This window comes from Bos indicus x Bos taurus, chromosome 11 (genome assembly GCF_003369695.1).
Source record: "Bos indicus x Bos taurus breed Angus x Brahman F1 hybrid chromosome 11, Bos_hybrid_MaternalHap_v2.0, whole genome shotgun sequence".
Taxonomy (NCBI): domain Eukaryota; kingdom Metazoa; phylum Chordata; class Mammalia; order Artiodactyla; family Bovidae; genus Bos; species Bos indicus x Bos taurus.
In genome coordinates, this window is record NC_040086.1 from 73654836 (window position 1) to 73667320 (window position 12485).

General features: G+C 51.6%; 1 protein-coding gene across 2 annotated transcripts in view; it reads left to right on the top strand.

Annotated features, from left to right (window-relative positions):
* Window positions 1-12485, top strand: part of ADCY3 (adenylate cyclase 3) — an 83782-nt gene that overhangs the window by 70422 nt on the left and 875 nt on the right. For both annotated transcript variants that reach the window (XM_027555926.1, XM_027555927.1), the window contains exons 10-21: window positions 727-869; window positions 985-1146; window positions 2431-2518; window positions 3350-3466; window positions 5699-5958; window positions 6225-6290; window positions 7732-7813; window positions 8746-8904; window positions 9398-9544; window positions 10107-10226; window positions 11527-11650; window positions 12260-12384. In XM_027555926.1, coding sequence (XP_027411727.1) covers window positions 727-869; window positions 985-1146; window positions 2431-2518; window positions 3350-3466; window positions 5699-5958; window positions 6225-6290; window positions 7732-7813; window positions 8746-8904; window positions 9398-9544; window positions 10107-10226; window positions 11527-11650; window positions 12260-12384 — 1593 coding nt within the window. The remainder of the gene's footprint in view (window positions 1-726; window positions 870-984; window positions 1147-2430; window positions 2519-3349; window positions 3467-5698; window positions 5959-6224; window positions 6291-7731; window positions 7814-8745; window positions 8905-9397; window positions 9545-10106; window positions 10227-11526; window positions 11651-12259; window positions 12385-12485) is intronic.

Here is a 12485-nt window from a genome sequence, read left to right on the forward strand (position 1 = left end):
GGGCATCTTGGTTCTAGCTTCCGGATAGACTCTTGGACCCATCCAGACAGCCCTAACGAGCCCAGTCCCAGTTGTCGTTTGGACTGACGGCTGTGTAGTCATGGTCTGGAGTCATGTGTCTGGAGCTGATGCTTTTCCTTTGTGACCAGGAATAAAAATGGTAGGGGGCACCCCAGCCCCACCACCCCACTAGCAGTAAGATTGTTAGTTTCTCTGCATTGCTTTCCCCCTCAGATCTTCCTCCCCTCAGATGAGCCAGATCTGAGCTCTTTTAAGAGCTCCCTTAAGCCCGAGGGCTGGGGGTCTTTTCCACCCCCTAGAATGCCGATGCATACGGCTGTATGACACCCCCGTCCTCATAGCAGGAGGTGCTGGCACCGCGCTGCCCAGCAGCAGTCTCTGACTCCAGGTCTCCTGCTCAGGAGCCCGGTGGCTGCTTCCCACACTACCATTAGTGGGTGGTCACTGCAGAGCTCCTGTTAGGGGCCTGGGGCCTGGGTGAGTTCAGGGAAAGCCGGAAGCCTGCGGCTTTGGGTCCAGACCCAAGCAGGATGGAGCCACGTGAGACCATTGGGAAGACTTTCCCTAGGAGATGGTTTTGAGAGCCATGGGGCGGTGCTCTGTGATCCCTTCTGTTTCTCTTTCCCCCAACACTGCCGTGTATCTCCCCAACCTCTCCCCACTCCACCCCACCTGCCCCCCCAACTCTGCTGCCCTGCCTTGCAGGCCGACAACCCCTCGTTCCCCAACCCTCGCCGGAGGCTGCGCCTTCAGGACCTGGCTGATCGCGTGGTGGACGCCTCCGAGGACGAGCATGAGCTCAACCAGCTACTCAACGAGGCGCTGCTAGAGCGGGAGTCTGCCCAAGTGTAAGCGGCCCCGTGGACACCCGGCCCCTTGGTCTTAGCCTTGAGCGGCCCTGGCACACACTCCAGGAAGTTTAGTCTTCTTAAATGTGTCTCACGGGGCTTGTTTGCACTGCAGAGTGAAGAAGAGAAACACCTTCCTCCTGTCCATGCGGTTCATGGACCCCGAGATGGAAACCCGCTACTCGGTGGAGAAGGAGAAGCAAAGCGGGGCTGCCTTCAGCTGCTCCTGCGTTGTCCTACTCTGCACGGCCGTGGTGGAGATCCTCATTGACCCCTGGTAAGGGGCGGGCAGGGCAGGCCCGACAGTCGGGAGGGCGGAAGGGGACAAGCTACCTAGGCTGGAGGCCTGAAGGGAGAAGGCCTCAGATGGAGCCTGACTCAGGGCGTCAGGCTTGGTTCCTTGTGCTGCACCCCCAGAGCAGTCCAGGGAATGCTGGGACTGCGCCCTGCACCCCCTTCCTTCTGTCTGCCCCTGGGTCTTGGAATAGAACTAGCGTCAAAGTGGAGCTCACACCAGGGCTGAGAAAGCTGAGGAAGGGAGGGGTCCAGGGGATGGACATCTGGCTGGGTGGGCCTGAGTGGTGCTGGGACAAGAAGACGGGCTGGAGATGCTCTCCAACCTCAATCACCATGGCCCACCTGCTCCCTTTCTTGGTTCATCTTAGTAAAGACATATTTCAGGCTCTGGGTATAGACTAGTCTCCTCTCACGGCAGCAGGTCCTCCAGGGCAAGGCAGGGTGTTGTGGAATCCTTGCCCCAGTCCTTGCTGAAGTCTGAACTGAAGGATGGCTGCCCTCTCCCTTGCTTTCTCCCTGTAGCTGATCAGCAGTTCGTTCCAGTTCAGGGATTCCCCACTGGAAGAGGTGTGGAGCCCTGTTCTGATCACAGTTTGGGGAACTTAAAAGAGCCTTGGACTTGTCATATAGTCCTAGGTTCGAGGTGTGGCTTGTCGCCTATTTGTTCTATGAACTTGGACACATCACTAAGGGCTCCTGGAGCATCAGTTTGCTCCCTTGTAAAGTGAAAGATCAGGATGCTGATGATCTGAAGATAGTAATATCTGGCTAACTCAGAATTGTTGTGAGGACCAAATTCTTTCATTTACTCCACAAACATTTACTGTCTACTTTGCACCTAGGGTTAAGGTCTAGGGATGCAGTGAACACTGTCAGCTCAGCAGCCCTTGGCCATAAGCTGCTCTGTTCCATGCTCTCCCCTTCCATCATAGTGACATGGCAGAAGGCTTGTTCCTAAGAATCCCTTCCCAGATTTTACTGGGCTCTACCCAGGGCATCTGTAAGTCTGCCCTTCTCTGGGAAATGCCTCTAAAGAACAGTTACAGCTGGGGAGGGTTGCGTGTCCCCAGACCCTGCATGCAGCTGTGTGGAGGGGAAATCACATGGAACTTTTAGGGTACAGGCTTGGCCTCACTTAGAGAGTCTGCCCTCTGTCTCCCTTCCTCTGCTCTCCTGGCCCCCGACCCAGCTCACTAAGCCCCTGCCCACGCCCCACCCCCGCCCCCAGCCCCTGGGCCTTTCCTCATCGTGTTCTCTCTTACAGGCTCATGACGAACTATGTGACCTTTGTGGTTGGGGAGGCTCTGCTCCTGATCCTGACAATCTGCTCGCTGGCTGCCATCTTTCCGCGGGTAAGAAGCGCATCTCCTCCTGGCTCAGAGCGTCTGGAAGTGAGTGTCACTCCCGGTGAGAGCGGGTGCTGATGGAGCTGTGCGCTGTCAGGTCCTGACAAGTAGATGACTCCTGTTGCGATGGTTCAGCACCATCCTTTCGTTTATGACAGACTCCTTCACTATTGGCTCTGCACCCACTTTGGTCCAGGCCCTTGAGCACGTGAGGGTGAGAGAGCCTGTATCAAGATAAATGGGAACCTGTGTTGAAAAGCAGAAGAGGACTGGCTGGAAGGTGAACTGGCTCCAATTGCAAAGGACCCAAAGCCAGACACAAGGGATTAAGACTTTCTCCTATAAGTAGTGGGTGCCAGGCAGAGGTTTTGATCAGAATGACAAGGGAAAAGCAGCATTTTAGGAAATTTAATCCAGCAGGTAACTCACAAGTAACTTGGGGGTTTTAGGTACACTGACCCAGGGAAGGCAGGAGGGGCCAGGCAAAGTCACCCGGCCCTGAAAACTCCCCTGACCTGGCTTCACCACCCGGAGGCCAGGAGTGCACTGCTGCTGGAGGGCCACCCACAGGCTCCGGGCTGATGCCCAAGCAGCTCTGGGAAGGGCTCTGATACCTGGGTCATGGTGTGTCTCCCACACCGTCAGCAGCACTGGCAGGCTGAGCGGGGACCCACGTGCCTTCTCAGGCCTGCCGCTGTCGGGTTTTGGTCGATGCGCACGCTCAGTACGGCTTCCCAGGTTGCTGGGAAGTGTGGGAGCAAGCAGAGTGATTAGCAGCCATGTCTACAGAGGAGAAAGCTGTCAAGGCTCAAGGCCCTTGAAATTCCATGCTTATAGGCCTTTCCTAAGAAGCTCGTGGCCTTCTCTACTTGGATTGACCGGACGCGCTGGGCCAGGAACACCTGGGCCATGCTGGCCATCTTCATTCTTGTCATGGCAAACGTGGTGGACATGGTGAGCCCCCACTGTCCTGCTGAAGGGACGCCCGCTCTCAGAGGGTTCTGAATTGACCTGCATGAGCAGTTGCCAGCCCATCCTCCCCCCCGGCTCTCCACACTGGCTGCTAGACACAGGTTTGAGTGGCGCTTGGGTTCCTAACTGATCATCCCGACCAGCGGGGTCATCTCCCCGGGGTACCTCCCAGACTGCCTCTCTCCCCGGCCCAGCTCCTTGCTCTCCCCGCATCCCGGAGCCCAGCTCCAGGACCTGTGCTGGGGGCTTTACGCAGATTGATTCATTTACTCCATATAATAATCCCAAGAGGTCAGGATCATCTGTAGTTTTGTGTGAAAAAATGATGCTTAGAGAGGTTAATTCAGTTGTTTTAGGTCACACAGCCAGCTTGCAACACAGTGGAGAACTGAAGCAGTTCTGAACCCGTCCTGTCTTTTCTTCCTCCATGTCTCACTGCTCAGGGGCCCTGTACTCTAAGCTTTCTTCGTATCTAAGTGTCCCCTAGTGAGTCTAGTGCCAGGTGTCCAGCAGGACAAGGGAGGCAAACCTGCTCCCCGAGAGGAGCACTCCTGTTGGGCCTTCATCCATCTGAGCGAGGCCAGACCTTCCAGAAGTGTGTCACCGAGGGCGGCTGCCTCACTGAGCCCAGGAGGCTGGTGGCAGATTTACTCCTCTGTTGGGGCTTCCCTGATGGCTCCGATGGTAAAGAATCTGCCTGCAATGCGGGAGACCTGGGTTCAATCCCTGGACTGGGAAGATCCCCTGGAGGGCATGGCAATCCACTCCAGTGTTCTTGCCTGGAGAATCTCCATGGACAGACGAACCTGGCGGGCTACAGTTCATGAGGTGGCAAAGAGTCGGACTGAGTGAATGAGCTCACGTGAGATCTGCTCTCCTCAGTTCCTGCAGGTTCCATGAAGGGGCAGAGGGGCAGTTGTGGGCAGCCACCAGCCAGTTATGGAGCACTGGGCGCTTAGAGCCGTCACTGGTATTCTCTCGCCAGGCCTCACAGCTCCCTCCAATGTTGGTAGCACTAGGTGCACTCTCTTAAGAGTCCTATTTTTTAAAAATATAACCTTATTTGCGTTGTTCTCTTTAACACTGAAACACAGGAGAAAACTCAGCATGGAGACTTGTTCTGGCAGCATATAGGTGAGAAGCCCTAGGCCATTCGATCCAAGTTCATCAGAAATGGGGTTCAGAGCCCTGACATGTGCCCAGGTAGCTGGAGCCACAGTGCAGGGAAGAGAAAGCCTAGGCCTCCTGCGTGTCAGGAACTCTTGAAACCTGATGTCTGGGTCTGGGGACTGCTATCTAGCAGGGTCGTGGACACTGGAAGGACATCAGGAGGTCCTGTCACCAGGGGAGGGGTGAAAATCTGGCTAAGTGTAAGACTTTCCCCGTGCTAGAGTCACGCTGAGGGCTTTCCCAAAGCCAGATAAGAGCCAGGGGGTGAGAGTGAAGCAAAGTAGGTCTGATTCGGTTTATGGATGCACTTTCCATTGACCACATCTGCCCAGCAGTGGGACTGGCAACCAGATTCCAGAAAGGAGTCTGAGCGGGGACCGGCTGCCTTCACAGTGAACCGTGAGGTTGCTGATTGGCTGGCCCACGGCTCCTCCGGGACGACAGTGAGATGTGGGCAAGAGCATCTTGGGCCTGAAACCTAAACTCCAGATTCCTAGTCTGGCTTTACCACCTGTTTAATTTTGCTACTTTGGCCAAGGGTGGCCTGTTTTATATGATCGTGTGTGTGCTGTGTGCTAGGTTGCTTCAGTCGTGTCTGACTCTGTACGACCCCATGGACTATAGCCCTCCAGGCTCCTCTGTCCGTGGGATTCTCCAGGCAAGAATGCTGGAGTGGATTGCCCTTCCCTTCTCCAGGGGATCTTCCTGACTCAGGAAGATCAAACAGGCATCTCTTATGTCTAACCTGCATTGGCAGGCAAGTTCTTTACCACTAGAGCCACCTGGGAAGCCCCTTATATGATGGTGCCAGTACTCAGAATACACAAGAGAATTTTCATGATCATTAGAGATGATGGTAAAGCTCTTAGCAGGAAATTACTGACTTTCGCAGTACTATCCCCTGGTAAACTTTCCCTTCTTGCTCGGGGCTTCTGAGGGAGCCATGGGAAGTAGCAGCTGCCACAGCCCAGCCTTTTCTTACCGGTGTCTGCTGTCCCCTTGCACCCCATGCTCTCCTCACCCACTCATGGTCCTGGCCTCCAGCTCAGCTGTCTCCAGTACTACACAGGACCCACCAACGGCACCGCAGAGATGCAGGTGGAGGATGGCTGCGTGGAGAACCCCAAGTATTACAACTACGTGGCCGTGCTGTCCCTCATCGCCACCATCATGCTGGTGCAGGTCAGCCACATGGTCAAGCTCACACTCATGCTGCTCATCGCGGGGGCCGTGGCTGTCATCAACATCTACGCCTGGTGCCCCATCTTTGACGACTACGACCGCAAACGCTTCCAGCAACACGAGTAAGATGAAGCCTGTTTGGAGATCTGCATGGTCTCCCTCCCACCCGCCTCCCCAGTCCCCGCTTCAAGGTCATGGGCCTGCAGTGAGCTGGCCATCTGTCTCTAGGGCTGATCAAAGGCTTGTATGGGAATCAGGGTTCATGGCTTCTCACAGACGGGTTGGCTGTAATCCCAGGACGGATCCTGTCCCTGCTTGAGGACTGGAAGGCCCAGGTCACCTCAGTGTTAGGCTGGGTGCAAGTATGTGCTGTTATCTGTCCCGACAGCTTTCCGATGGTGGCCTTAGAGAAGATGCAGGTGTTTTCCAGCTCGGGGCTCAATGGCACTGACAGGTAAGGGTGTCTACTTTCCCGTCCTGCCCTGCGTTTCCAGTCCCTTTCTTCAGGAGACAAAATACAACAGGCCAAAGCCCCAGGGTCTCATCCTTCCAGAGGCACACTGTCTGGGACGTTCAAGCTCGAAAAGTCAGCATGTTTCTGTGGGAGGTTGGAGCAGACTTTAGTGCTTATCTGGCCATGCTGGCTTCTCCTGAGGTGAAGAGAATGCAGAGCGGTCTAGAGGGTGGAATAGAGAGCAGGCTGGAGAGGTGGAGAGAGAAGGAGCAGCCACATGGGTGACAGCTGCGGGACAGACCTCAGAAGCCAGAGGAGGAAGGGGCCCTGTGGCATTCAGACTAGAATACCTGGGTTCTTTCCCCACCACAGTGGTTCTCTGTGGGGCCTCAGCAGGCCAGTTTTCCTGAGTCTGTGTCATCTGTTGAAGAGGTTATCAGTAGAATTCTTCAAGATCCCATCTTAGCTCTGAAGTTTTAGAATGTTATGATGCAGTGACTTGACTAGACTTTTAAGTAAGTTTAAAAAAAAGAAAAAAGATTACCTAACAGAGAAGATGGATAGAAGACTTGAATAGGCCTTTCACAAAAGAAGTCTAAAGAGGCACTAATAAATTAAGGGCATTCAAGTAATCAGGATCATGCAAATTAAGAACACCAGGAAAGACTGTCACACACCAACCAGTTTGGCAAAAATTAAGAAGGCTGATAACATCATGGATTATGGTGACCCATACATTCCTGGTGGAAGTATAAATGGTACAACCATTTAAGAAAACAATTTGGAGTTAATTAGTAAAGGTGAAAATAGACATATGACTCAGTAACTCCACTGCTATGTATACACCTTAGAGAAATTAATGTACATGTTATTTGTCCCCAGATGTGTGTACTAGAATGCCCACAGTTGCACTGTTCATAATAGCCACACACATACAAACATCCAAATCAAAGGAGAACCCCAATGAAATTAAGACTAAGAGGATATGTAAATTGTGGTATGTGCATATAATACCAATCAGCTCCACACAAAAATATGGCCGACAGTTATAGAAAAGCATGGTGCAACTGTGCCCTCATTTCATCACTGAGACGTTAGTCTCTCCCTTCTCCAGATTCCTACATGGTTGCGGCTACTGTTGTGATCAGTCAGGTGATGTGGTATTTAATAATAAACATCCAGGGAGCAGCTCTGAAGGCCTGACGTGGATTCCAAGTGCAGCCAGAACTTCCAGGAGTTGGCTGGCAGTTAAGACAAAAACCCAGTGATTTCAGAAATTTTTACTGCCCAGTGGGCATCTGGACTTGATATGAAAGTGCTTAAGTGGCTGAGAAAGGTTTCTGGGGTGATAAGAAACAGAATAGCCACGTTAGGATAAAAACTCCCTTGTCAGCAGAGGGCAGCATGGCACACTTTCAACTGAATTCTCTGGGCCCCACAGGCTGCCCCTGGTGCCGTCTAAGTACTCGATGACAGTGATGATCTTTGTCATGATGCTGAGCTTTTACTACTTCTCCCGCCACGTGAGTGCCTGAACACCCACCCCTTCTGCACCGACTTCTCAGGGCCTCCTGAGAAGCAGCCCCGGGATCTAAGAACCCAAGGTCCTGGGGAATGCCGTTTTCCTTACCCCACATGGCATGTGACCCTGGCCAGGCCACCACCTCTGCCATTTTCTGGTCTCTTCCTCAGGAGTATCAATACCAGAACAACAGTTCTTACCTCTTGCTCTGACCTGCTGATGGAAGCCTGGGGGTAGGGCACAAAGCCTGGATAAAATCTCTAATTTCCTAGGCCAGGGGCTCATGGATCTCCACTCATCCTGGCTCTGGGGGTCACTAACACACTGACTACAGAGCCAGAAAGGGAAAGAAGCTGGTGAAATTTTTTTTGGTTAAAAGGAAAAAGAGGAAGAGGGAGGAGAAGTACCCACACAAGGGACTTACTTCCATATTAGCTCAGGAGCCACCCAGTGGCTTGTCAGAGAACTGCAGCCACCTCCAGCCACTTGGCGACTGGAGCCTGCTGGAAATGGGGACTTCTCTTCCCTGCACTGAGATCCCCACTGCTGCCACCACCCACAAGGCCCATCTGTAGCTAAAATGAGGTCCCAGGAGGCCCCTCACATCCTCCTGTAACCACAGAGGCTGGGATCCTCACCCCAGCTGTAGGGTGTAGCCTTTTTTGATGAGATGAATCTTTCTGGGGTTCATTTCCCCTGCTATCCAGCCATCTCCATCTTCCTTTCAGTTTTTCCATGTTGGAACCTCTCAAGTTCCCATTTTTCAACTTTTTTTTGGTTGTTGTTTCACTTTATGGGATCTTAGTTCCCCAAGCAGGGACTGAACCCAGGCCCACAGCAGTGAAAGTACCTGGTCCTAACCACTGGACCACCCGAGAACTCCCTCAAATGGCCAGCTTAGGGCACACACCTTGCCTGTGTCTATATCCATAGGTGGAAAAGCTGGCACGGACACTGTTCTTGTGGAAGATTGAGGTCCACGACCAGAAGGAACGTGTCTATGAGATGCGACGCTGGAATGAAGCCTTGGTCACCAACATGCTACCTGAACACGTGGCACGCCATTTCCTGGGGTCCAAGAAGAGAGATGAGGTGAGGCGCGGCCCCATGCTGGAGCCATGGGGCTGTCTTCTGGCTTTGTCTTCTCGTGACATGGCCTGGGGGTCCAGGTAGGGCTGGACCTACACAGCACCACAGTATTAGAAGCGAAAGAATCTCTTTTGGTGAAGAGCACCACCGTAGACATTGTTTTCGCAAGCCATTATCTCTGTGAGGCCCATTTCAGAAGACGAGGCCTTAGCGGAGCCTACCTTTCTGTCGACTCTGATTGTCCGAGTGGTTCTCATGCCTCACTTCCCAGCTTCCCACTGCCCTCTTTCCTAGAGTTGGGGCTGTTGGCAGGAACTAGCAAAGCTCTTTTTTGGTTTCCAAAGTTGCAATGAGCTACTTTCTAATTCAGTCAGGATAGTCTGGGAGACGTGTGGGTCCAAAAAGTTGAGTGCACATGTCATGGGTGTGAAGGACATTCATTTTTGTAGCATGTCATTAGACTGTCTTTGAGCACTTTGGCCCTGCCTCTCTTTAGGAGCTGTACAGCCAGTCTTATGATGAGATTGGAGTTATGTTTGCCTCCCTGCCCAATTTTGCTGACTTCTACACAGAGGAGAGCATCAATAACGGTGGCATTGAGTGTCTACGCTTCCTCAATGAGATCATCTCAGATTTTGACTCTGTGAGTGACTATCCTGGCCCCCGCATCCTGCCACAAAGCCAGCCCTTCCAGACTGCACCCCAAGAAGTTTGGGAGTTACTTTGGCTGCTGTTTTCCCATAAAAATTCCTCCTCAAAGCGCATGGCCTTCTGGAGTTGTCTGGAAATGTTGGGTCCCAGGTGGGAGCCTGGGAAATCACCTACAAGTTCATAGGATAAGGTCTGGCCAAAAGAAGATTCTGAGGCCCCTCTGGTTCCTCTTATCCTCAAATTCAGATTCAGCAAACATTTATCAGGTATTAATAACTTGTGTACCAGGGGAAATGCTTTTACATACATGTTCAACACTTCAAGACTGGCACTTTTATCCCTGTGTTAATATGGTAGAAACTGAGGCTCAGAAAATCAGGACACTGGCCCAGGATAACATGGCAGATGTTGGCTAAATGAAGCTTTAATAGGAAAACATCTCTCGATGCTTCATGGGTTTGTTGTAATAAAAAAAAAAAAGGGCAGATCTGTCATTTAGTTGGCTCATTCATCTCCCTTGACTGCTGACAATTCTCTCTTAACACTGGCCTCAGCTTCTGGACAATCCCAAGTTCCGGGTCATCACCAAGATCAAGACCATTGGTAGCACCTACATGGCAGCTTCAGGAGTCACCCCAGATGTCAACACCAATGGCTTTACCAGCTCCAACAAGGTAGCTAACCAGCAGTAGCTAGAGGAGATGGATGGGGCAAGAGAGAGGCAGCCCACACGTCACTGGTGGGAAACGGTGTAATAAAAGTAGCTGCCATTAAGTACTCTATTAGCACCATGTGGTACAAATGCAAAATGATTGTTATATTCACATCTTCTTTTCCATTATGGTTATTACAGGATATTGAATAGTTCCCTGTGCTATACAGTAGGACCTTGTTGTTTATCCAGTCTCTGTGTAATAGTTTGCATGTGCTAATCCCAAACTCCTAACCATCCCTCCCCCACCCTACTTGGCAACAAGTCTGCTCTGAGTCTGCTTCTGTCTCATAGATAAGTTCATCTGTGTAATATTTTAGATTCCACATAAAAGTGATATATGGTATTTGTCTTTTGGACCTAGTGTGATAATCTCTAGGTCCATTCATGTTGCTGCAAATGGCTCTTTTTTCATGGCTGAGTAGCATTCCACTGTATATATGTGCCACATCTTTATTCATTCATCTGTCATTGGACATTTGTTTCCACGTCTTCAGTTCAGTTGCTCAGTTGTGTCCGACTCTTTTGAGACCCCATAGACTGCAGCATGCCAGGCTTCCCTGTCCATCACCAACTCCTGGAGCTTACTCAAACTTGTGTCCATTGAGTCGGTGATACCATCCATCTCATCCTCTGTTGTCCCCTTCTCCCACCTTCAATCTTTCCCAGCATCAGGGTCTTTTCCAATGAGTCAGTTCTTCGCATCATGTGGCCAAAGTATTGGAGCTTCAGCATCAGTCCTTCCAATGAATATTTCCTTTAGGAAATATTTAGGACTGATTTCCTTTAGGATGGACTGGTTGGATCTCCTTGCTGTCCAGGGGACTCTCAAGCATCTTTTCCAACACCACCATTCAAAAGCATCAATTCTTCAGCACTCAGCTTTCTTTTACAGTCCTACTCTCACATCCATACATGACTACTTGGCTATTGTAAACAGTGCTGTAATGAACGCTGGGGTGCATATATCGTTAAAAGTTTTCTCCAGATATATACCCAGGACTGCAGGATCATGTGGTAACTCTTTTTGAGGCACCTCTGTATGGTTCTCTGTGGTGGCTGAACCAATTTACATTCCTACCAACAGTGTAGGAGGGCTCCTTCTCTGAACATCCTCTCTAGCATTTGTTATCTGTAGACTTTTTACCAACAGCCATCTCCATTTTATGGATGACCTTAAAAACACATGTCTAGGATGGTGTTTCTAAGCTAGCTGAAGGCGCCCAGCTGGCCCCAGCGCTCACAGCCACTCTCTGGTGCAGGACGAGAAGTCAGACAAGGAGCGCTGGCAGCACCTGGCAGATCTGGCCGATTTTGCGCTGGCCATGAAGGACACGCTCACCAACATCAACAACCAGTCCTTCAACAACTTCATGCTGCGCATTGGTAAGGCCCCTCAGCACGCCCTCTCCTGCTGTGCGCCTCCTCCCCAAGCAGGGGACTCTACAAATCAGGGGAGGGGTCTTGGATAGACCTGATGCACTTCGGGTGGGAAGGGTCACACTTCTCGAGCTGAAGGGACCTTAGGGGTCTTTAGGTCAGTGATCAAACCAAAAATGTGATGCTCAGCCATTCCTGTCCCATGCTGTTTATGATGACCTCCCTTCTGAATCTGGCTGGGGCTTCAGTTTGTCTCCCTTTCCTTGGAATCTTCTGTCACTTCAGTCCTGCCCACTAGGATTAACATCACCCATCATACACTTCTGGGGAGGGGAGTTCTCAATCCTGGGCAAGGTCACAGGAGACTTGAAGTACCAGGTGGGTGGCAAGAGAAACTGGCAACTTCTGCACTAAATTATGTAGCACAGCAGGGTGGCTGACATCTGCTGAGCACAGTGAGGATGAGAAGACTTGATTTCTGTCCTCTGGGAACTCAAGAGTCAGGCTTGAGATCAGGTTATATAACCAGGAGCTTTGTGGCTGGAGTCAGGCAGAAATTGAGGAGTTGGTGGCTTCTGCGATGTGGCTGAGCTCAATTTTGTGACTCCCCCTCAGGAATGAACAAAGGAGGGGTCCTGGCTGGGGTCATTGGAGCCCGGAAACCACACTATGACATCTGGGGCAACACAGTCAACGTAGCCAGCAGGATGGAGTCCACAGGGGTCATGGGCAACATCCAGGTAAGGCCAGGGGACAGAATCAGAACAGTGCATGTGTTGCTGGGCACTGTGGCCTCTGTTCTGTGGGCCCAGAATGTTAAGCGGGTAGTGTTGCCATAAAG